Source organism: Podarcis liolepis (genome assembly GCF_965112155.1).
Source record: "Podarcis liolepis genome assembly, chromosome: 4".
Classification (NCBI taxonomy): Eukaryota; Metazoa; Chordata; class Lepidosauria; order Squamata; family Lacertidae; genus Podarcis; species Podarcis liolepis.
Genome location: NC_139558.1, coordinates 50,882,034 through 50,907,995, shown reverse-complemented (window position 1 = coordinate 50,907,995; position 25,962 = coordinate 50,882,034). Strand labels below are relative to the sequence as shown.

At 41.7% G+C, this 25,962-nt stretch overlaps 1 protein-coding gene across 5 annotated transcripts; it reads right to left on the bottom strand.

Moving 5' to 3' along the window:
* Positions 1-388: 388 nt before the first annotated feature.
* U2AF1 (U2 small nuclear RNA auxiliary factor 1) lies at positions 389-16,369 on the bottom strand. Of its 5 annotated transcripts, XM_083500571.1 has the most exons (10): positions 16,211-16,321; positions 14,369-14,456; positions 11,882-11,912; positions 11,248-11,314; positions 10,434-10,500; positions 7,706-7,755; positions 6,277-6,375; positions 4,049-4,182; positions 3,370-3,462; positions 389-661 (listed from the first exon to the last, which is right to left on the bottom strand). In XM_083500571.1, the coding sequence occupies exons 6-10, from the start codon at positions 7,733-7,735 to the stop codon at positions 508-510; spliced, it is 510 nt and encodes a 169-aa protein (XP_083356697.1). In that variant the 5' UTR covers positions 7,736-7,755; positions 10,434-10,500; positions 11,248-11,314; positions 11,882-11,912; positions 14,369-14,456; positions 16,211-16,321; the 3' UTR covers positions 389-507. The 5 variants fall into 5 exon arrangements, with proteins under 5 accessions (XP_083356697.1, XP_083356695.1, XP_083356696.1 ...); XM_083500569.1 differs by lacking the exon at positions 10,434-10,500 and having other exon boundaries at positions 16,211-16,369; XM_083500570.1 differs by lacking the exon at positions 11,882-11,912.
* Between the last annotated feature and the right edge of the window lie 9,593 nt (positions 16,370-25,962).

Below are 25,962 nucleotides of genomic sequence, written 5' to 3'. Positions count from 1 at the left end.
AGGCTTTAATTTTTTAGTTCAAAAACTGGATTTATTGTAAATGCCACATTCACAGAGAACAGATTTCTTAGTAACAAAGAAACATACAGATTTATATAACTAAGCATCTTGTCTGAGTAAAGAAATGCTCCTTCACAGCTTTCATTTAGAGGTGCCTACGCTAACCTAAATAAGCAGAAAGCATAACAAAAGAGGGAAACGTAAATGAGTAACTGCTTATGCACAATTTAATGTATATAATATTTTGTATTATATACATGAACAATTTAATGCATATCCAAATGTAAAAACCAGCTCTTCTGCAGTACATAGCAATCCCCGCCCCACCCAAATCATTCATCAAGGTGAAAGAAATATTTTTTCCATAAGAAATCAGTTACGCAAAGAAAACTGTATCACTACAAATTTTTATTCAGAAGCCCATCTTTTAAAAAAAGTTTTCATTATGAACTTGTTTGGTCAATCAACTACAACACTTTCTAACAGATAAGGTAGAAATGGCATGGCTCAGAATCGTCCAGATCTTTCACGATCTCTTGACCGCCTTCTATCACGCTCCCGGCCACCACCGCCGCCGCCGCCACCACCACCTCCTCCACCTCCGCGACCACGATCTCTGGATCTAGAGCGACGTTCACGGGACCTTGACCTGGATCTATGCCTGGTAGAAAAAAATGAGCACAGTGAAAAACTTTCTCACATTTGTCCTTGCATCAAGACTATGTAAGCCACAACTGCTCAAATACAAACCTTTAAAAAAAAACACAACTTGTTCAAGGTTTTTATGCAAGAGTCTGCTTTTTTGAATACTAAAACTGTGCTGCCCATACTTTTTATTAGTAACCTAGGAGAACTGAGCTTTGGTCCTGGTAAGTAACTGCCCTCTTCCAAATGGATGGAGCTGAAGGGTGTGGAGTCTTGTTTGCAGCCAAATATAGCTGCATTAGAATAGGGCAACAACAGAACACACACATTAGGCATTTATAAAAGGCAATTTTAAGAGGTTCAAAGAGTATTTCAATATTTAGTAAATGTCTTCACCCTTTGGGAAAACAACATGTAGATAAGCAAGCTGCCCTCAGTGGCCACCTTCTTGCCACTTCCTAATTCTTATTCTTTATTAGATTTCTTTTCTGCCTTTCAGCATTAGGCCCTAGGGCAGGTTACAAGTACAATATCAAACATGATTGTTACTGCCCTGCCCCCCAGCATACAGCAATTAATTGTAGGGCAAGCATAATTAAGATGGCTGTGCCAGCACAGACCTTGCTGGTTTCCATTCCTGGCTCCTACCTTCCGCCAGGCCCTACCATCATCCAGATGAGCTACATCAGAGGCAGCAGTGCTAGACCCAACAACATTTGTCCCAATATGCTGTGTGCTTGAATCGGATTCACATCTAACAGCCTATGCATATGCTGTATATCAATACTACTGTGTATTTAGCAGCTTGTGGAAGTGGTCCACATAGAGGATAACCAGATGCAAGGAAAATACAGAATTTGTGTGCTGTGATATTCTGCAATATCCTTTTCTAACATTTCAAAACTTACGCAACTACATCCTAAATTCAATTATGAATTATCCTTTAGAGAGGAGCATTTTACCAAGCACATGTAGCAGGTGACAAACAAGTAGTTCCCAATTATGTACTACTACCTTGCCCCATTCAGGTTTTAAACCAGCATGTTCTGGCATAATTATATAATAGATCCAATCCCCCAAAAGTAGTATTTGTAGAGCTGTGGGTACAGCTAAACTTGGGAAAAGCAGATAGAGCTTCCTCATTATGGGGAAGATGTGCAAACTCATTCCAGAGAAATCCCTGGAATTTCTTTGGGGGACTAACTTTTCGTTGACAAAACGGGTGATATCCAACGTCAGTCAAACTCTGAGCAGACCCATAGACATCAATGGCTGATTTCCAGTTGTGGAGTCACGCTTGTGCAACACTTCTGCTTGCACAAATGAGACTTGTTTTTTCCTCCCCTCCCCCATGGGACCTGCAGCAGGAAGGGAGGAACAGGACTCATGTTACATTTCCTGGTGTGACACTGGATGTTTCTCAAGTAACTTAGGCGGTATAGAAATTTAATAAACAATAACAACTTAAGGCCATTGATTTCAATGAGTCGTACTTGGGTATCACTTGTGATTGCTTTTTGGTTTTAAACAGCGGTAGGTGGCGATAGAAAATTAGAGATTAAAAAGTTCACTGAGATATTTTTTTCAGAATGAAGCACTGATTTCAAATGAAACTTAAATAAATATTGAAATATACTTTATGTATCACTTTTCTAGGCAAACCTCACAAAGCTGCTTACATAGAAATATTTAAACAATAAGCACTGATTAGAATTATGTAACAAACTGATCAACACAAGTTACAACACTGGCTCAAGATGTTCCCTAGCCCTGTGGTCGTTTGAGGAGGGAAAAGGCCACCTCAGCTAGAATTATGAGAGCTAGCATTTGTAAGCTACAGATGCATACCATATTTACAACTGAAATAAGAGAAAGCAACTTCATACCAGACTCCTGCAAATATATTTAGAAGTGTTAATGGGAGAACAGGAACACCCTAATTAAGTTGATGAATGAACTGCTTCAACCTGTGGTTAAAGTTGCATGATGTCCTGATAAATCAACATTTTCACCAGTCTGTCTTATTTTAGTCTTGAACTCACACCTTTACAACCCAATGCAATCTTTTTACTAGAGCTGTATTGCAAAACCAATCACCTGTGCTCAATCCTGCTCCAGCTTTGCTAACCTGCACATCAGTATTAAATAAATATATTTGTATGGCTGTAATAGATTATATATATTTCTATCAATGTTTAATTGTTTAAAAAAATTATTTCCCCCTATGTTTTTAGCTGTTCTTATTTTTATCTGTAAGCCACCATTAAGTCCCTGTCAGGGGAAAAGGTGGGGTATAACAACAGCAATTCACGGTATCACCCATACACAGTAAGAGACACCTTACTGCAACATTTATGTACTCTGCATGGAATAGGGCACTATTGCCCATCATTATCAGCCCTAAGGTACAATTCTTATGAAAAAGCACAGTATCAGCAATTTAACAAGTGCACATTTATTGCTCCAACATTTAATAGCTCAGTTTGTCAGCCACTGCATTCAGTTTTCAGTTTGCTAAAGTTACTTGCATTCAACTGAAATGGGATGGGAAGCAACATGAAAACCATGAATTGCTGGTACTTGCATCAGTCTTCATCTTCATAAACTGTGACAAATTTGGTAGTATTGCACCATCTAGCTTACCTACAAGTTCTCCCATTGTAGAAAAACACACATTTTTAAAAATAGAAGTTTTTTTTATATAAAAGAACAACAAGCACTTACTTCTTGCGGCGGCGGCCATACAGCTCACGTCGCAATTCTCGAGAAATGGGTTTCAAATGCATAAAGTTACAGAAACCTCCTCGTGTACACTCCCTTGAGGGGGGAAAAACAACAACGCAAGGTTTTGATGATGATTAAGCAAATGCTATTGGCTTAGATTCTAACACAGTTTCTGCTGGCGAGACCGTTCTATGAGTGGTTTTCCACTTACAGGATGCTTCTGCCAGAAGAGGGCAGCATTTCTTGCTGAGCTCCTAATCCTCATGTATCCCCTTTAAAATCTGCTGTGTTGAGCTGGGGAACCTTGACAGCAACCGAGAGGCATTTTTAAAAAATGCTCTTCCTGTCCTGTATTACAGCAGGAGCTCTACTGCAGACTTCCTCAAACTCAGCTCTCCAGATGTTTTGAGACTACAATTCCCATCATCCCTGACCACTGGTCCTGCTAGCTAGGGATCATAGGAGTTGTAGGCCAAAAACTTCTGGAGGGCAGAGGTTGAGGAAGCCTGCTCTACTGGATCCCAGGTCCCTCTGTGAATGGAGGGAATATGTCCATTCACAGAGGGCATATCAGGATTCAAAACCATGGAGCAGTGTCCTGTCACTCATGATTTTTTAACACAAAAAAGCATTTCAAAATCACCTCAAAAATGGAGACAGCAGAAAACAGTTTACTCACCCCATTTCATACTGGCGGCAGCAAGCTTCTCTGAAATCTGTCACAGGGGAGAGCTCTGCATGTATCGGCTGCCCATTAAACCAGCGGTTGTTCAGGTCAATCACTGCCTTTTCTGCATCTTCTTCACGTCGAAACTGGAAAAAAAGGTTAAGTTTACAAAAATGAAGTCTCCACTTTTACATATTACTAGGAACTGACATGATTCTTAGTGCCAACATGAAAATTAGGAAAGCACAAAAGCTTCGTTTACGTAGTGTTAGTGAAATAATAAGGAAGCATGCTTCGGGGGATGGGGACACAAGCAGCACGTCAATAGCATATCAACGCATAAGGGCAGAATTCTTTCAGAACATGATATACTTTTATTAGAATCAAGATTACTCTACAGTGGTACCTCGGGTTACATACGCTTCAGGTTACAGACTCCGCTAACCCATAAATATTACCTCGGGTTAAGAACTTTGCTTCAGGATGAGAACAGAAATCGTGCTCTGGCTGTGCGAGGCCCTATTAGCTAAAGTGGTGCTTCAGGTTAAGAACAGTTTCAGGTTAAGTACGGACCTCCAGAATGAATTAAGTACTTAACCCGAGGTACTACTGTATATCCTTAATGTGTCCCCGAAAGGTATCATTATTCTTCATATACCATTCAATTTTTGTCATGTTTACATTTTTATTGATAATCCTTTTTTAAAAAATCATTTGTTAAATTTCTAAAAAGGGGGGGAGAACCAGTATATGTTCATATGAAGTAAACTGAATGTAGTCTGTCCATTATAGAAATGTACCAGTTGCTTGTAGTAAAGTTTGATACTGTATTCAATGTTGACCTTAGTTGACTGACAATAACAATACAATTAAACAGTTTCATTGTACTGTATTCTGACAATAACCAAAGTATCTTGGACCCAAATGTATTGGTCAGGGAAGGGAATATGACAGCAAAAAAATTGGTTTGAGTAGCAGCATATTTATAAATAGAGGGGCACACATCTGTGTCTAGTTTTGCCTGTCCAAGCAAAGAATGAATTGGGAAATGTTTTCACCAATGTCAATTGAAAAGATTTTAATAAGCCCTGCTTATTCAAGTGGATGTGGCAGCTATCGTTCCAAGATATACTCCAGCAACACTTAGGTCATTTTTAGCAGCATTAGTTCACTATCCAACTGCACTTCAGTGGCTATTTTTATTTTGCTTTTTCTAGTTTTTTTTCTTAGATGTTCCTTAGATTTGCCTAATAGTTTCCTATGTCATAATAATAATTTTAGTTAACTACATTCTCCTTGTTGGAAAATCCTCGACAGAATTACACAATTTAACAACCACTTTAAGTAGCTATAAAGGTAAAGGTACCGCTGCCCGTACGGGCCAGTTGTGACCGACTCTAGGGTTGTGTGCTCATCTCGCTTAAGAGGCCGGGAGCCAGCGCTGTCCGAAGACACTTCCGGGTCACGTGGCCAGCGTGACGAAGCTGCTCTGGCAAGCCAGCACCAGCGCAGCGCACGCAAACGCCGTTTACCTTCCCGCTATAAAGCGGTACCTATTTATCTACTTGCACATAGGGGTGCTTTCGAACTGCTAGGTGGGCAGGAGCTGGGACCGAACGACGGGAGCTCACCCCGCCGTGGGGATTTGAACCGCCGACCATACGATCGACAAGTCCTAGGCACTGAGGTTTTACCTACAGCGCCACCCGCGTCCCCGGGTGGCTATAGTAGTTAAGTAGCTATAGTGCTGACCAATGCCTGGTGTTAAGTGTATACTTTTGAGAATAAAAAAAGGAAAATGCCCCAGGCTGGACCTGAATCAGGAATAGTTAAGATACAAGAACCAATTACTTTGTAATGTTAAAATGCAGCAAAGGGGAGAGTACATGTACAGAAGTTCCATATATGAATCCCAATCTGAAAAGTCGTTCTAAACATTTGTTGCTCTGTGTTGTAGCACAATTAAGAGCATTAAGTGTCTACAGACATGATGAGTGTGATATTGGGGGGAAATAGAAATGAAGCAGACAGTCAGATAAGGGAGATAGCATTTTAGTTCATTCACCACATTTCTTTATTTACATTTCTTGCTGGGCTTAATAGGTTTCATTTGAAAGTATTAATTAATATTTATGCAATACACATAGCCTTACTATTCAAGACTGCTAGTTACTTTTCAAATATACAAAGCAAGACATTTAAAGATTTTGATCAGCAGTTGTGGACTTTTTATATCTTACCTTTACATATACATTTCCAACCAGATGATCTCCAAGATTATCACAGACATTCATCTCTTCTACTTCACCATATTTTTCTTCCATCTCTGTAAAGACCTCCTAAATGAAGAAAAAATGAGTGTTAATTTGATCTAAACTAGATGGATTAGCAAGCCTATACATCACCAACTTGTCATTTAATCTGTTTTTCTTGGCTACATAGGGTTTGGCAATGGCTCTATCCCTATTTACCACTAGATGTCTTGTTGGGAAGGATTTCAGAAGAAAGCAGGAAGTTGCAGACCGGAGAGCCTGTTTGACCTAACTGCTCTCTTTCCCATCTACCACCAACTGCCCTGTAGGGGAAATCGTGACAATTTTATATGCTGATATGTTTATATATTGATATTGTTAATGTGGCTTCAAAGACTGCATCTTGATGTTACTTGTAAGCCACTTTGGAAGCATTTGTATCCAGAAAGGCAGGACATAAATAGCTTTTAACAAATAAGAATTCAAAATTAAACTACACATCTAAAACTAAAATAACTCAAGACTGAATAATAAAATGGGCAATATCCTGTGTCGTTAACACTCAGAGCAGATTCAATGAATTAAAATTAAGTAATTTAAGCCCATTTATTTCAATGGGCCTACCCTGACTTTGTTCAGGGGTGAGGAACTCTGCTGCTGCCACTGCAGCCTCCCAAGGTAAGGTGCATGTTCACCTTTGGCCAGTCTCCGCTGGGCCATTAAGGCTGGGGGCATCCTCTGCCCAGGCCCCTGTGGGGCAATGTGAGGAGGCAACCCTCTTTGGGATGGGGTGGGTGGGGCAGCTCAGAGAACAGGGGCAGGAGCTGAAGCCGCCTGGACAACTCCCAAAGAAAAGAGAGAGGAGACTGAGGAAACACTCCAGAAGGGAGGGTGTTCGAAAAAGGGTGAGAGGCTGCTGGCTCTGCAGGCAAGGAGTGACATAACTGGGCTGAGCCCCACAGGGGTGCCACAAAAAGAAGGAAGTTGCTCAAGGGACCCATGGACTCAAAAAGGTTGAAAACATCTGGTTTAAGTACTTTCCCAATTCTTCCTTTACAACCACAGCTTGAACTTTTTGATGCCTGATGTCAAACAATCTTGGGTGTGTGGTTTGTCCAAAGTGGTCTGGTGGGGCCTACAGGCTTGAGAAATGCCCTCAGGGACACTAGCTGGATATCACTCGTTACGTTTTTCCATAATCTATTGTTTGTTACAGAGAATTATTACTTAAGCCAGATACACTTAGATGAATCAAAGGAACAAAGAATTTCAAATACTCCCCTCTTGCTGAAGAAGAGTATCTGGCATAATTTTGTTCGTCTTTTGTGCTAAGATAAACTTCAAAGCTTATAATGTTAACTGTGCTTGATGTTCTCATTTATATAAAATTTTCAAAGCATTACTTAGTGTAACATACCTCAAAGAATTCATCATAATGTTCCTGCATTTCAACATCGCTCACAGCACCTGCAAATACCAAGCCAAATTAATTAGAATCTAATCTCAAACAAGGCAAAGGACTCTGAGCACATTAAAAATATTTTATGTAAGTAGAAAAGTAAGTAGAAGCCGTCTACTGGAGTAAAAAATACGTAATATGTAGCTAACCATTAGGAGTAGACCATAAACAGTTCTGCCAAGCCCCTAAAGAAAAAACAATCACAACAATCTCTTAATAGTTTTAATCAATAACCTGATAGATAACACACTTCCATGGAGAATGGTTTAAATCTAAGGAAACTGATCTGATATAGAATGCAACCGCCCTCAGCTCCAACTATCTTAATTTTAGTGCACCAGATTTTCATGAACAGCCTTTGAAGAATGTACTAGGATTCAAATAAGGGGAGAAATAAAATATTGTATAAGGGAATTTAATTTAAAAAATATTCTAAAAGCAAACAGTGGAATCCAACAGGTGTTGCTCTACTGACAGCAGGCATCTCTGAACAGAACAGGGAAGAAGGAAATTTTCAGCAAATCCTTCTTTCTCAAGCAGGCTTCCCTCCCTCCAAATGTGCTTGAGGGTTCCCCAATCGTCTGGTGCAGAGTTTTTTGGGGGGTAGGGATTTTAGTGGGTAAAAGGAACTACTAAAAATGTTCCCCACTTCTGTTGCTGAATACCTTACGACAGCAGAGCAGCATCCCTTGGAGTCTGGCCACGTACACTATAATTAGTTTGCTAATTAAAACTGTTCACAATTCATATGCTTTACTGAACGCAGTATTAACATGTTTCTACTTCCTTCAAATTAGCAAAACTAGGCTTACTGACGGGGGAAAGGAACCCAATTTTGCTCCAAAAGCTAATTCAGTCTTCACATTTTTCAGAATACTTAAAGTAAGTCATGCTATATTATTTCCATGCCCTTAAGTAAGCATTTTCAGGCATCTAGACCACCTGTTCATAAACAGGGGAGGTTTTAAATAAATAAATATGAATTTCAAACCAGTATGTATGGCAAAAACTGATGGATATAGCATTTTAGCATACATCAAGCACAATTTAAAGCTTTATATGTATAGCTATCTGACCCTGAGTGGTCTGTAGTTCTAGAAAGCACCTTACCCTCTCATATATAAATCTAAAATACATAAGGATGGGAAAATTCTATGGTATTTTCAAAATTCAGTTTCCCACCACCTTTAATGAATAGAAAAAGTAGCTGAGATCCACTCTCGGATCTATTTCCTATTAAACTATGACCACACTTACAACTCTACATTTTACAACTCTACAGTTTAATGGGACACTATTGAATTAGGAACTAAATGTTGACTGACAGATGTCGAATCCCATTTAAAATACACTATGAGCTTGATAAAAATGGATTAAACTGTCCCAAACCAAAATATCAAGATAGCTTAATAGCTAACTGTTTTCTCAGTTGTCAGCAGAAATAGAAATAATCATTAACAAGGTTTTTAAAAATCTACTTTGGTTTTTCAACACATATCAATTGTTGCCATATGTGATTTTTTAAAACTTGATAAAACCATTTCCCTGTAAGACGTAACACTAAAACAAACCAAATTAAGCGATGGTGTTTTACTAGGTTGAACAAGTACACCACCAGAATTCGACTACTAGACACAACTGATAATACTATATGACATCTATGGAGAGCAGAATAGTTAAACAATGTAAATATTTGCTAGGTAACTATAACAAACCATGCAATTCCTAAAACAGCAAAAGGCTGTTGATTTCTCAAGCAGCATTACTCAACTGAGACCAAATTTTAAACATTGCATTTGAACTATCATTTTAAAGAGACTTGCTGCTATGTTTGTTCAGCCAGTAAATTCCGGACAAATAAAAAGAGCTCCACAGCAAACCATGCAGCTACAGCATGAATTACTTATACCAGATTGGTGGAAATTTTAGCACATGCCCAGATACGAACGTAACACTGAATATCATTTAGCAGTGCTAGTAGAAATAGTGTTGTAAATACCAGACTGTGCTTAACAATAAGTCATTTAATTATTGCATTGTTTAACTGCTTCAAGAGCAAATCACAGATTAGCTCAATTATTTACCCATTTAAATCACTTACTTCTACTGATGTACAGTAGACAAATATTTTCACAGTTTATAACTACACAAGTGTTAAGAATTAGTTCAAGACAATCTCCACACTTTCCCATAAATGAATATCAGTTCATAATTTCAGATTTTAAAGCAAGGAAGGAATTTTAACCGTACCTATGCAGAGAGATCAAATTAAAGTGATTTTAACATCTGTAAACAGATGGATAAGTGCTTGAGTTAAGTTAATAAGCTGTTGACCTAGCCTTTGGATAACAGTAATATGTGACATTAAATATAATCAAGGACACATTAAAATGATGGAGGCCAATGGCAAGGATGGAGTAGAGAGCGCCATTGCTCAAGAAAACTTTAAAATGTGTCCCTTTAAAAAATGCATAAAATAGGCAGGTAGCCAAAGTTTCAGAGGAAACAAGTTTTTTTGGGGGGTGGGGTGGGCATGGGATATGTGAAGGACCAAAAATTTCAGGCACATTTAATAAAATGTGATCAGTTTGCTCCATTAAACTAAAAATGGTAGACCAGCTTCAGTTGACACTGAGCTCTGACAATCAAGCCCAGGGAACCAGTGAAGGAACTTGTATGAACTTACAGCGCAAACCGTCAGCAGACTGGGAAGAGTTTTGAGGGTTACGGTAAATGTTCAAGAGGGCAATGGTCTGAAATACAAAACGCAACAACTTTATATTATGGAAAATAAGTTTTAACAAGAAACTGGTTTCCTTGTGGTGATCACTTTTAGTTGAGTCTCAGTGCTGAAAGAGAGAATGTTATTTTCTCCCGAGGGAAATATGCGCCATTTGACTTGTGACCCTTCTGAACCACCCTAGTATTGAGGAAAAAAATAGAGATCTCACAACACTTATTATTGCATTTATTTAAAATGCATCTAATGGCATTTTATTATCATAAATCTTGAACCTGAAGCAATAAATAGCCTTAACATATGGAAAGATTGAAAATTGTCAGGAACTAGATCCCACTATAACACACAATAATAAGGCTGTTATGAAATCTCTATTGCCTAAGAATGTTAAGGTGAACCAAAAATCCCCAAGTATCACTTACCGTATATGGCAAAAAAGCCTATGTTTTCAGATTTTAAAATATCAAGTCATTTGATAAATGCCTAAGGTGTACTATAAATAATGAACATGTCTTAATGCTCATGTCCTTATATGGGAAGTTTTGAAGCAAAAAAACCAATCATTTTTAACCTTTTTTTTTTTTTTGCACATAACATAGGCATTTGACAAATGCTTGATCATTATGTAAGAGTTCCATCACTTGTCCTGTTTGCAACAGCTTTATGTCAGCAGCTCAGAAGCCAACATGATTTTCTCATATTTAGGAATGGGCTCTTTAACACCATTCTTAAAAAAAATTTCTCCAACTGTGGGACTTACAGTGTGAGCCGTCAGCCGTCTGTGCACTGTTTTGGGGATTACGATAGATGTTTTGAATCAAGATGGTCTGCGGGGAAAAAAAATAAAAAGGGGAATTCTACTGGCTGCTGTGCATATAATAGACAATTGCAAAGAGACAACTTTTTTTGCGAACAGCTTAATATAAAATTATATTCAAATGGTACACTATTTTCTTTTTTATTTGCACCATGTTTTGAAATATCACTCAGTCATATTATGTAAACAAGTTTTAATTTCACCAAGAAGTTGTGCTATTGGCTTATCAAGGGAGGCATCCTCAGCTCAGCTCCCAGAAGGAGAATTAGCAATATACTATTTTAGTAACTTATTAGCATGGGCCTAAATTTAGTCTAATTTTAATCCTATCAAATACGGAGGGCCATAAAAAATGCTACATGGTGCCCCCAATATGCAGTGCCTTTCTAACAAAAGGCCACTGCCACAAGGAACAGAATTCATCACTTTCTCTAAACAAGCATTTCCTTGGTGGAACTTCTGTTTAAATAATATGAGTTTCTAACTGTTCAGTTTGCAGATCTTTAAAGAAAGAATATCCTTTCAGCCTTTGTGCTTTCTACTTGAAGGATTTGCCCAGGCAGACTTGAAACCTTACATTTGTATCGTTCTTCTTAAAATCAAGTTGTCTGAAAAAACAAACCATGTTTAAGTTAGTAATCTAATATCTCAGAGTTTTAATGTCCATATTAGTGTAAGTAGCTCAGTGTTACTTAATTAAAATGTTAGTTTTCATGAGCTTTCATCCAAATTTAATATAACCAACTGTATTTAAAGAAAACATTGTTTTCAGAGCATTTTTGTTTTTATAAAACCAGCCAGTGTTAACCTCTGGTCCCTAGCCACGGTAGAGACAAAATACATCTACATTTGTTGACTGTTTTTAGCTTATTTCGAATTGAGAGTACTTGCAACTTTCTCTCACCTACAGCACTATTTTAGTGCAAGCTGGGCAGGAACCAGCATGGTAGTCTTTTAAACCACATTGAATTACTAAACAATTTCAGTAGTAGCAGTAGGAACACAATATATATTCACTGTTTGTTCAGTACCTAACACATCATGACATTAATTTATTAAGCCAAATTATTTGGTTTAAGTAAGCAGGAGAAGACTCTTAAATTTAAGTCACAGATCAGATTAGCTGACCTAACTGCAAAATAGTATTTGAATGCACATATATAAATGGGGTGTGCATAATGGAGGGACAAAGATCAAAATTCTATTGAAAAAGCAAGATACAGAAACTGTCCCTCCAAATCTAGAAGATGCAAGTTAAAATCTTCCAAACAAATCCTGGATTCCCAATAACGATATCTTAACTGTTCTATCAGTCATTACGACAGATGTAAATACCCCTGGACTGAAAGTGAAATTCAACACTGTGCAAGTGCACAACAGGGTCCCTGCTTCCTCTTCTTCCCCATAACCCCAGCTTCACTCCAGGTCCCCTCACCAACACTGGAGAAGATTATGGGGGCACAACGAGGGCTGCACAGAAGGCAGGATGCTAAAATCATGTTGTTAAGTTGATTCCACTCACAGAAGCTATTGGAATTCACCCTAAACTACAATCCACAAAAGTTTGCCACATTTAATCATCTGCTTTGGCATTCTTATTACAAAGTTCAAATAAATGCAGATACCACAGCTCAGTTCAACTCCTGATTTACTACAATTAAATATTCAGGAGAGGACATGCAAATTCTTGGCATCAGTGGAGCATCAAACTATGATGTTATATTGGTGGATCACAACAATATTATGGCATATATACTAGGTGGACCAAAGTATAAGACAAGCTCTTGTTCCAAACTATTCCAGTCTGCTCTTCTACATGTAATCTTATAAAAGTCTTACTACGTTCAACAGCGTTTATTCCCAAGTAAGTTTGCATAGGAGTTTAGCTTTAAGAGTTGCCCAAGCAGTCAGTCTGTGAACACATTCTCCCTTACTGCCTCTTTCTACTTTACTTCATGCTTAAGTATTGAAGTTGGTGAAGTTATTTGTTTTGTATTTTGACTATGTCAATTTGAAAGTAGATGAGCAGGCTAAGATATAAGGGAGCTTGGATATTTTTAAAAATAAAATTAGAGTTCAAAAATAAATTAAACAAAATTGTAACAACCAAACTGAATGTGATCATCACAACCAGCTTTAATCTGTACAGGCTAACCCAGTGGTTACAAAGACCACATGAAAGTGTCTTAGGGTCTTGGTGGACCACTTAACGTTTTCTCTGCCCACTGTAGCAATTATAACGCACTGTGCTAGATGCTGTATGATTTTTCATTGTATTTTTATGGGCACACCATGGACCACCTGAATGAAGCTTGTGGATCACTGATGGTTTGTGAACAACAGTTTGGGAAGCCTTATGCTAGCCTATATTCTCAAACTACTTTAAAGGTTTTAAAACTGATTATGTTGCTCTTATACTGTTACACAGCCCCCACTCATTTTATAGGGACTGCTCTGAATTCCACACATGCCATACTTGGAAATATAAAGTAGTAGAGAAGACATCTGCAAATGCCATTATCTCTTAGAATGTAAGGATATGTGCATTTTTGCTATTTCACAGAATCGCTTTGTCGGGGCATTTTGGTTACATTTGAAAACATGCACACTTACACCAGGGGCAATCAACATGGTGTCCTCCAAGTTGTTAGACTTCAACTCCCATTACTCCTGCCATGGAAGTATTGGCCAGTGCTCAGGGACTATGACAGTTGCACTACAACACATGGAGTACACCATTTTGGCTATCCCTGGTTTACAAGAGAGAATTTGGCCCATTTTTTAAATAAAAAACAGCTATATAGTTGCTAAATATTACCCAGGAGGTTACCACTGGCTGACATCTAATATTGGAAAAATTATGGAAAAAAATTCTGCAACCATTAAAGTTTAAAAAAAATATTTCAAAGGGCTAGTAAAAGAAATGAATAGCAACTCAAGGACAAATCAACAAATATATACATGATACTTTTATAGTTTCTCAGATTTAACAATCACAGATTGGAGCTCTGAAAGTCATGGCTGTATTGGATGTAAGACTTCTACCAAAAAAATTTACACCAACCTGGCTAAATGTTGGTTTATTGTGCAACCGAGAACACCGGTCTCCATGACGGCATGCTCCGATTTTGAAGTAAAAAGAACAGTTGACTCTGAAACCAAAAGACACAAAAATTGTATCAATTGAAACAATTTCTATACAAACTAGTTATGGATTTATAGCTAAGCTTATTAATCAAAAGAATACACTCTGGCCAGGCAAAAGCACTTGAATTGTGAAGCAGGGCCAGCCAAGGCATGGCCAGTGGAGTCCTGAGGTCTAGGAAGAGGTGTTCTCCGTTCCTGTGCTAGTTCATATCTATTTTAGCAATGATTCAACTACAATTGATATTGGCTGTTTTAAAGTACGGTATCACCTTCTCTAAAATTGAGAATGGTGAAAACTAAGGGGGTCTGATGGCAGATGTGCATCCTTGTCAATTACTAGAGTTCACCATTGTCTTCACTCAGTAGCTCTCCAGGGTTTCTGACAGGAGTCTTTTCCCAGCCCAATCTGGACATGCTAGGCTAGGGATTGAATCTGGGACCGTCTATAAAACAAGCAGATGCTCTGCCTCAACCTATGGCACTTTCTCCTCTCTCCATTTGTCCACTACTAGGGCATGTTGGATAGTAGATGGGGTGGGAACATTCATATCATAGGTGTGAAATGCAGATATCAGCTGCTTTATTTCCACACCATAGAAAAGTTGAAAAAAGCAGTTTTGGCAGGCATGTGACAACACTTGTAAACAAATGAGTCTTCTGCACCGTTGTCTGCAAGTTGGAGACATTCAGTTGCTCAGTGCTGCACTAACTTGGGTAGCATAGTAGTAAGCTGCCCCCAGAAATGGCTTTCAATGAGAGTAAAATAGAACATGCTGCATGGTCTGGTTTTTACTGTTTCTGCCCAGTTAGGAAATTCAAGTTTACTGCTTCCTCCCAGTATCAGTGCATGGACATGAAGTTTAGTAGTGAGCAAAGGAGTTTCTTCAAGCTTAGATAGATTGAGACCTGCTTCCCTCCTCTCCTTGTGAACAGAAAAGTGGAGTGGAAGGCAGATGTACCCAGCTCAAAGGGCCACAACCCTCCTCCTCTAAAATATTATGTACAGTTTTCTACCTCATGTACCTATATATAGATAGATAGATAGATAGATAGATAGATTTGAGTGTGATCATGAAAACCAGCTTGAACACTTCTACTGAGGCTGTAGTTGCACTAGCAGAACAAGCTCTGCGCCCCTTCAAAACTCCTTAGGCGTGATGAGAAAGCATTACGTCCCGGAGACACACAAGGGGATTTCCCCCACGAGATCTTCAGCGGCGATCCTGCTGCCAGGCCGACCATTTTAGCAGCGCCGGCCCTTCCCCCTTCCCCTCATGAGGAAAACCAAGAGGAGAGCAGAGGAGGGAAAAAACGGATCTGGGGATTCCTCGCAGTCGTGAGCCCGCCATCAGCTCTTTTCCGGAAGGGCGCGCGCGCCCCCTGGGCTGTTGGCGGGCGGGCAGGCGCGCGAGTGAGCGCGCTCCCTCCCTCGGCTCGTGAGGGAAGGAAGTAGCGCGCCCGCTAAGGTCCAATAGGGAGCGCCTCTCAGGCTTGCACGAGGCAGACACTTTGCAGCAGCAGCAACGGAACAAGGGCTGAAGGAGGTTTCGCGCGCTCGAGGCTTCTACGGCCAAGAACCGCGCACGCGCACGAGAGAGCGAGGAAAAAAAGGGCTCCTCGTGGGGAACCATTGTTAGGAATGGCCCCCGCCAGGGCGCTGACACAGGCCCCGCCACCCCCCTCACCCACCCCGCAAGCGTAGGCCGGCCCCCGCCCTTGGAGAGAGAGGGCAGGCCAGGGGGAGGAAGAACCCACTCACTTGTCTTTCTCGGTACCGAAGATGGAGGCCAGATACTCCGCCATCTCCTACAAGCTGCCCTGCCCGGCCGCCCGCCGGACACCTCGGCACCCCGCTTAAGACGTCACAACCCCGCGCCGGAAACGGCCTCGCCGCCCGCCACCCGCTGCAACGATCGAGAGCCGGCGACCAATCAGCGCGTAAGGCAGGGGCTGCGGGGAAAGGCTTCGCGCACGCGCCTGGTGCAGCTGTCTCCGCCATGCGCCAGCGCGGGGTGACTTGGCTTCTCCCCCTCCCCCCCCCCTGGTTCTTCTTCCATCGCCATTCGGGATACGCCCACCCCGGAGATTTCTCCATAGGGGCAGTTGCTCCTAGCTGCCGTGTCTCGGTTTGTCACTCACTCTTCCATACTTGGTTCCATTATTAAATTAAAGTTTATTTGGGAAGGAATCAGATCAGGCTCCGGTCCTTGCTGCAGCAACTGTACCCCGTTCCAAGAAAATGTCTGCATTTGCATTTAAAGCCGGGCAGGAAAAAGCACTAGAATGTGTTGTGTGAAGGTGCCGATAGAGATACTTTAAAATTTCGTTAGTCTGAACTGCATTTTGAGGTCCGCAGTGCGGTGGGGGGGGGGTTATTTTTTTGTGTGTGGACACAGGCTGGTGAATAAACTAATAGCATGCGGTTCTGCATGAGGGAGGGGGTGATCTACCAGAAACGGAGGGTAATCTGCCTTTAGATGTCATCCTTCCAGCAGCTCTGTAAGGTAAATCATCTTAGCTATCCTTACAAGATATGTGGGAAGATGGTCCCGGAGAATTAAAAAAAGTTGCTTTTTTAATTAAGATTTTTGGCTCATCTCTCGTTTCACTCCTACTGCTCTCTCTACAAATGGTATGTGATGGCAGCAGGAGGGGGTTTTATACAGACAGTGAACAAAAATGAAATCTTTCTTAACCATTGGGCCAGAGAGTGGGGTTCAGTAAAACAATTGAAAGCCGATTTGCACAACACTTATCTTGCCACTCTGCCAAGAGGGTTCAGTAAGCTAATACCAAAAGCTGCTTCTGTTTGACAAAGGGTCCCTGTAACCTTCTGTTGACCCCCCCTCCCCCAAGAATGACTTCCAAGGACATTCTTGACTGTCATCCTTTGCCACATGCCAGAAGCATGTCCTCTGTCTGCTAATGATAGTCTTAAGCAGGTGAGAGCAGACACTTCTCTTTCCTAGTACGTACAGACCCTGCCTCTTCCCAAGTTCTTCTATCCTGGGGGAGGAGGGACCACTCTTGTTATTGTAAGATCACAAATCTCACCTAACAGGGTCAAATCAGATTAACACTTTGGGGGTTTGATCATCCATGGAAACATCAGTTGGGCAGGATAAAATGTATGGGCAGCCTCTTTTATCAGCTCAAAACTTTTTTTCAGCAGTTTTGCAACCAGGTTTTTTAAACAAAACCCACACCAACAAGGTGGCTTTGTGACTGATACAGGACCATGCTGGCTGCTGCCGGATTTCCTCCAGAAACTGCAAATCTGGATTAAATGGGGTGAGGAATTTTGATGGGAATTTTAAATGGGCTGGCATTTTGATGATGTGAGGACACTGCCAAAAAACTTGAATGCATGAGAAACATCTATCTGACAATAAACACCCACAGTCTGGCAGGGTGGAAGAACAGAATCTTGGGTGCACGTCTACAGGGAGGAAAATGGGAGCAGGAGAGCTAACCAGCCCACCCACATGCCTTGCATTCACATTATCTGAGAACATGCTTTTGTCAAGCTACAGTGTTCTTTCCTCATTGGCAGCGGCTTAGCGTGGGTTGTCAGCACCCGGGGCAAGGCAAGTAATTTGCACCCCCTAACCCGGGGCAAGGCAAGTAATTTGCGCCCCCTAACCTGCCACCGCTGCCAGCTTCTTCTTGCTGCTGCCTGGGCTGGTCTGGTGTGGTTCTCTCCCGCGCGCTGCGCTGGGCGGCCACTGCACTGTCCCTCCCCCAGATAGTCCCTCGCTCTCTCTCCGCACCGCACACCTGGCCCCCACCCCCTCCACAGTGGGCGGCGACCCAGCGGCTCGGATCGGATTCGCACAGCCAGCACTGCAGTGAGAGAGAGTGAGTGAGCCAGGTAGGGGCAGAGAGCTGTGAGTGCGAGCGCCCCCCCTGATGTTGCGCCCGGTGCGGCCGGCCCCCCCTGCACCCCCACGCTACGCCACTGCTCATTGGCATAAATATGACTCTCATGCTGAATGTATTGTGAAAAACTCTTGTAGTATGACAGGGGATGTGCGATCACAAGAAATTGCCCATTGAGAAGGGAGGAACCCACAAAACTCCTGAACCAAGAAGTAATTCAGTAAATTACACCATAAAATCATGTGCATGCTGATCAGAAGTAACCCATTCTACAGTGGTAACTCGGGTTCAGAACTTAATTCATTCTGGAGGTCCGTTCTTAACCTGAAACTGTTCTTAACCTGAGGTACCACTTTAGCTAATGGGGCCTCCTGCTGCCGCTGCGCGATTTCTGTTCTCATCCTGAAGCAAAGTTCTTAACCTGAGGTACTATTTCTGGGTTACTGGAGTCTGTAACCTGAAGCGTATGTAACATGAGATACTACTGTATTAAATTCAGTTGGGCTTCCTCCTGTGTAAGTGTATGTGGAATTTCAGTCTAAAGCAAGAATTTAAGTTGAGGGGTGGGTGGAGATAAAAAGGTGCACCATAACTGTTGAGAAGTAAAATTTAACTCAGTGTTACATTGATATGACTGTTACTCCCTCCAGTGGTAAAAAGAAGCAACTTCTCCCAGAGAAGTATGTGCAGGCAGGGAATGGTTTATGAATCAGAGTTTTAGATGGGCTGTAAAGAATGCAGCAGCCTTTATCAACCTGGCACTAGGCTGGAACAAAAGCAAAAGCACTCTCCACTTGTGATTCTCAGCCAGTGGCATTCAGAGGGATACTGTGCCTGGGCTCATCCAGACTTCCTTTTGTGCCACATTTCTCACACATGTCTGTACTTTAAAGCTCTCATGTCCAAGTGCCTTTTTTTTTTTTTTTTGCTCCTGTGCTTACTCCTCAAAAACCTGCTCTTTACCACTGAAAGCAATTCTGCTCTGCAAAAAAAAAACAAAACAAAAAACAAAACCAACCCCAGATTGCCAGTTGTTCTGATTTAGCATGAAAGAGCGGGTTTTCCTGGGGAAATAAGTGCTCAGACATGGACTGGGAAAGCGTGGTTCTGTGCCTAGAACGCATAGGGCAAAAGCTAAGTGTGGCTGAGCCCTCAAACTGTGGAGGTGGAAGACATATCCTGAGCACCAAACCTTGCTGCCTGTCCATGGTATGCCATGCTTTGAGCTGCTTCCTCCACTATTGCAACCCAATTTCCTGCTTTTTTTAAGATCTAAAAGGAAAAAGAAAGCATCACAAAGCACAGGTGGTTTCTTCATACAAACCACAGTTATCTTGTGGAATTCACAGTCTTAAAATGCAGTACAGTGGATACTCGGGTTGCGAATGTGATCCGTGTGGGAGGCATGTTCGGAACCTGCAGCGCCGCATCTGCGCGCGCACAGGTCGCAATTTAGCACTTCTGCACATGCACGAGCACCGAAACCTGGAAGTAACCCATTCCAGTACTTCCGGGTTCAGCGCGGTGCGCAACCCGAAATCATGCAACCTGAAGCGTCTGTAAGCCGAGGTATGACTGTAATGACAACTGCACTGGATGGACTTTTTAAAAAATAGTTTAGACAAATGCATGATGATACATCTGTCAACAGCTAATAGTTATTGCATCTCAGTGGAACCTCAGCATACCACTGAGCACCAGATGCTAGGATGAGGAAGGCCATCAGCTTCACTCTGGCTTGTGAATTTCCAGAGGCACCTGGTTGGTGGGATGTTGTTGGCTGCAGAATGCTGGACTTCATGGAACAGGTCCACTTAAAGTTTCCTCAGCCCCACATAGCCAGAAAACAGTTTTGCTCTTTACACATTAATTTCTATTCCAGAAGCTATGCAATTTCCCTCCCAAATTTCCCAATCATTTGTTTCCCTCCCACTTTCCCATTGAGGAAAGGAATTTGGGGTAATGAAAATTAATTTTGGGGAAGGTGGGAATCTGGATCAAGAAGGGCCATAGCTTAGAAGAACCCAACCCCTGGCCTATTTTTAGTGTTCTTCAGAGTAACTAGTCTGAGGAGAAGAACTGGAGACAGCCATCTTCAGGTTGGTTCCTCAAGTTCATAGAATGACAGCACTAACTTCCTTTCAGAGTCGAGTTACCAGAGCCATTCCCTGTTATAGACTCAGAGATGCCACCCACAATAGGTAGGTAAAATTACGGGGCATGTCGGGAACTCTCGTAGTCATATTGTACTGGACAGAAGGTGAAGAGGAACCTGTGGGGCAAGGATGTGAATGGTGTGAAATGGGACATTCTCAAATAAGAAACCATCTCTTATAATAAAATGAATATCCATTGACCTTATGGAGTTGACTATCCTCATTCTCTTCACTTACATGGATTTGGAATTTATCACTGGATGAGGCTAGGGTAAAGAAAGCTCTTAGAGACAATAATTTTATTCTCGGTTCCTAGGGTCTTCTTTCCTTTGGTAGTTCAGTGCAGATCAGGCCACCCAATCCAGCCATAATCATGGGAATATATATCCCTAGCTGTGTAGTACAATGTGGATCACCCTCCACATGTGACTAGGCATGGTGAGGGAATATGAGTGAGTGAGGACTACTGCACCCATGTCTCGTTTGTAGGCTTTTCACAGGCATCTGGTTGACCACTATGGGACAAGATGGGCCTTAGGTCTGATCCAGCAGGGCACTTTTCTGGATTATAATGTGTGTGAATGAGCATCCAGATATAGGTAGGATCAGATTCTGATCCAGCAAGGAGATCCATGCATGGAAGCCTCTTTTCCACATATGGATTTCCCTCATTAGATTGGAGTGCACGATTTGTAGATGACAAAACATGGCCTCTTGGACCAGTGTCCAGTGGAGAAAACTTGCCTGTTATCATATAAGAACAGCATACTATTTCTTTTATCTTAAAACCAGGGCATTAACACATCTTCTCATGCGGTGATTATTCCAAGCAATACTTTTTCTCTTTCACACACACATTTTCTCTTTCAAAACTACTGCAAAAACAACAAATGCTTTGAAGCGTGATACACTGCACTTGAATTGGTCCGCTAACAATGACAAGAGGCCTGATTGTTTTCTTCTCCTACCACATTGCTTTCCTAAGCAGCTGTCCTCACTGGAATGCCAATGCTGGGAATTTTACTAGACTTTGTTTTCAGACCAGATGTGGGATAAGGTTGTAAGCGGTAGAAGACCGTATTCAGGGCGCAGTGCTGCGCTGGATGAGGGCCAAAAGCTGAATCCTGACAAGGCAGAAGCCCTGTGGATGCGGAAGAGTGGTTCCCTGATCTGAAAATTGGGTGGATGGCGTTGCGCTTTCACATAAGGAATAGGTGTGGTGGAGTCTGGGTGCCACTCCTCCGTCCATCTTTGTTCCTTGTGGCACAAACAGCTGCTCTGGCTAGGAGCACTTTCTACCAGCTTCAGCTAGTACCCAGCTGTGATCATTCCTGGATAAGGGTAGCTGGCCAAGGTGAGCCATGCATTGGTAAGCTCAAGGATGGATTACTGTAATTACTGCAATGCATTATATCCCTTTACAATGTCACCACAAGGAAGCTTCTGTCACACTTCACTACATGTTGGTGAGCATGTTAGTAGGAGCTATGTTATCCATCAAGGTGTTGAACTGTACCCTTTAACACAGGAATAGTCAACATGGTGGTACCCTTTACACATTGTTGGACTACAACTCTCATGAGCCCCAGCCAGGATGACCAAGGATCAAGGATAATTGGATATATATGGCACAACATTGGCCACTCTTGCTTCTACAAGTGGTTGGATTCAGGAAATGCAAATGAATCACACTTTCTATATTTATACATAATGTCAGGAGTGAGGATTTGTGTATGCTGACCTGCATGGAGATGTGTGCTCTGTACTTGACTTGATTAAGTCCCTAAATGGGAAGTGCAGCTCTCCCTGTATTTATGTGTAGCATTCAGGTCTGCAGCCAGTTCACATTTATACAGTGGTACCTCGAGTTACATATGCTTCAGGTTACATACGCTTCAGGTTACAGACTCCGCTAACCCAGAAATAGTGCTTCAGGTTAAGAACTTTGCTTCAGAATGGTGTGAAATGATGAGAACAGAAATCGTGCTCTGGCAGCGCAGCGGCAGCAGGAGGCCCCATTAGCTAAAGGGGTGCTTCAAGTTAAGAACAGTTTCAGGTTAAGAACGGACCTCCGGAACGAATTAAGTACTTAACCTGAGGTACCACTGTATAGTGAAACTGAGCTGTATGGCACATGGACAACTTATATAAGTTCTGTCTAGACAAAAAGAAGGGTCTGGGGCTTACAAATCTTCCCACCATGTGAGACATTGGTTTTGAAGGCTTCACAGAAGAGAAAACCAGCCTTTCCAGGCCATAATCCATGGGAAGATAGGCCGCTAGATGGATGTGGAACATGTTGTGATTTCAGCTGAAGATGGCACATTGCTTCTGCTGTGCTGTGTACACACTGAACAAATGGTCTGAACTACAGTTTGTGGAGATAATAGAGGGGAAAGCTTGGCTATGTGAAGTCTGAGATTCTGTATTTAGAAGCAGCCGTGTCAAAGGCCTTGTAACAACATTCACAGCAGATAATAGTTGTAGCTGTTTTCAAGGGAAATTCTTTTTGCGGGTGGGGGTGGGAGGTGGAAAAAACGTATAGCATTTCAGAACCTTCCATTGCCTTTGTTGTCTTTTTGCCCACCACCCTCTTTCCACTGTTGGGATTTCTGCCTTTTCGGAACCATGCTGGGAAATGGAGGTTCCAGAATTTCATGGTACTATGTTCTGACTTTGTTCAGAGTTTAAGCTATATGTCTTTGTGCTTCACACTTCGGATCTAAGACTTACTGGGAGAGCAAATAAAGTCATGGAAAGGAGTCCTGACTACAGCAAATGGACAAGTCCTCGCAGGCATTGCAGGGACATAATCATTTGGCATGACATAGGCACAAATATATGGGAATAATAATAATAATAATAATAATAATAATAATAATAATAATAATAATTTATTTTTTCTACCCACCCATCTGGCTGGGTTTCCCCAGCCACTCTGGGAAGCTTCCAACAAAAGATTAAAAAAACATTAAAACATCAGTCATTAAAAACTTCCCTAAACAGAGCTGCCTTCAGATGTACAATACCAAAATTGTACAATACCAAAGTTCCAAGACTTTGTGCATCATCCTCCCAGTCTAATGAGGATTCCCTTGTTCTTCTTGCTGGGCTTGACTGATGGTCTAGTGGTGCATATTGTGCCATAGGGCTCAGACTGGCTTTACTACAGTTCTAGCAAATTTGGATATGGGTGGGGATGAATCCCCAGAGGAAGAGAATTGTGACCCTCTGTTTCCTAAGGGTGCCAGCACGTACAGCAATCACTTTGTGTCGCTCATCCCGTTACACAGTTCCCTTGCATCAACTTATTTTTCCTTTCCAAACTATGTAATAGCCATCTCTAATGTTTTACTATTAATAGCAAGTATTCAAGCCATTGAGCCCAGGAAAGCCATGATTGCTCGATGCTTCAGCGGACCCTTAACAACAAAAGTTATGTCTGATAGAAGATATATTGCATTGCTCACTTTGGCATGATGCAACCAAAGTTGAGCACATTTCAGCGTGGTTTCAATGCTGAAAATGTTATCATGCACTCAACACAAAATGGCAGGAGTGTGCTTAAATTTGGCCCTTTATATCTTATTCTGTGCGCAAAGGCGCAGCCCTCTCCTTAATCTGTAGCACTTCCCATGTGATCTTGCTTTTCCCCATTCCCACTGTCCTGAAGGTCCATGGGCTGAAGTGTTGAGCATCTCATTCACCATATAAATCCATTGATGAAGACATGGAGTGCATTGTGCTGCTGAAACTTGCTGAGCTTGGTTGAATATGTGCCAGGGATTAACACCACGTACATTCACCATTGATTTGACAACAATGATATTATACGCCCCGGGCACTGATGGGATTTGCTCAGTGTTCAGGACATGGGCTCTGAGGTGGAAAAAAGGGATTGCTAGTAACTTTTTAAGCCCCTTTGGCTGGGCCCAGGCAGACTGTTGACATTATATAAATTCTTTAGATAAAATAAATATCTGCCTTTGTATAAAGAGAGCTGATATTTAGCTTTTCCAACATGCAGCTCAAATGGAAAAGCTGCTCCAAATTCAAGCACATGCTGCAATAAAATGAACCCCTAACAATTTTAAATATGGTAGAAGGTAAAATTGTATGGTCCTAAAGGGCAGGAACCAAGACAAGGCTAATGCTCAGACATTTGCCCTTAAAAACAGGAGGCCTTGGTTGCTGGCTTCCCATACGTATCTGGTTGGCTGCTGTAGGAAGAGGAGGCTGAGCTAGACAGGCCTTTGATCTGATCCAGTTTTGGAAAACACTGAGCTGATACCAAGCCTTTTCCAAAGTTCAGTCTGGCCGTGGCCTTGCACAGCACTAGGGGTCTCCCCACCCAGTTCCCCGTTTCTTGTGAAGGGTAGAAGATGGAATAACCATGCAAGCTTAACATTCAGCAATTTCTCAGTTGACACTCTGCAGGCCATTGTGCACATGATAAATTTAAAATTAACATGACCAATACCCATTGTAGATGGACCATGAATATGTAAGGGAGAGCCACCACAAAATCCCATAGAGATAGGGAGACATTCTTACCTGAAAATGCATATCTCCTCTTCCAGCTAGAGGAAGGAAGAAGGTTTGTGGGGGGGGGGGCACAGCTCAGAGATGATGCAAGGATAGAGCAGATTCACTCATTCAGTTACTTGGATGACTGAATTCCAGAGCAAGCCTCGGATTTCTGCCTATGTGGGTTTTTGTCTCACACTAAGGAAGGGATGGGGAACCTGTGGCTCTCCAGATGTTGCTGGATTGCAACTTCCAACTAACCAATTCTCATCTTGGTTGCTGCTGCTGGGCAATGGAGTTCGACAACATCTTGAAGCCCCCAGGTTGCTTCATCTACATTTAAGGGTCAACTACATGACAGCTTTCAGTTTGAAGTTTTAAAGCGAAACAATATATTATTGTTGGTATAATATATTATTGTACCAACAGTATATTGATAATGAGAAGAAGTTTGCCACAAAGTAAACGAAATATCGTTACACCTGCCACATCTACATTTCAGCAATGTTTGCAAAGAACCATATAGTATAAAAATAATTATTCTTGTGTTAAAGAATGCTCTAAGCAGCAGACAACAGACAGGCTTCCAGATAAGGACCTGTTTCAAGACTTCCCTCAGATGATAACACCTCAAAAGCGTTTCAAGGCCCTCTTTGCAGTTTTCGCAACTGGGAAGCCTTCAGGAATGTTTCTCTATCCAGTGAAGTGACTCAGTTCCAAGAGGATAACACCACTCCAAGGGCCCAAAATTTGCGCCTCCCAGCATGAGGTGCTGGGAGCAGAGCAAGCCAGTTATTTCAAATCAACTTTAAATACTCAGCCTGAATTTGCCAGCGTATGATTGAACCCTACCTGAAACCAGTAACAGTCTGGAAGCATGCCTCCTATTTTCTGTCATTTAGTGGAAACCCTCTCTCTTTTTTGGGTGTGTATGTGGGGGTGGAGAGGT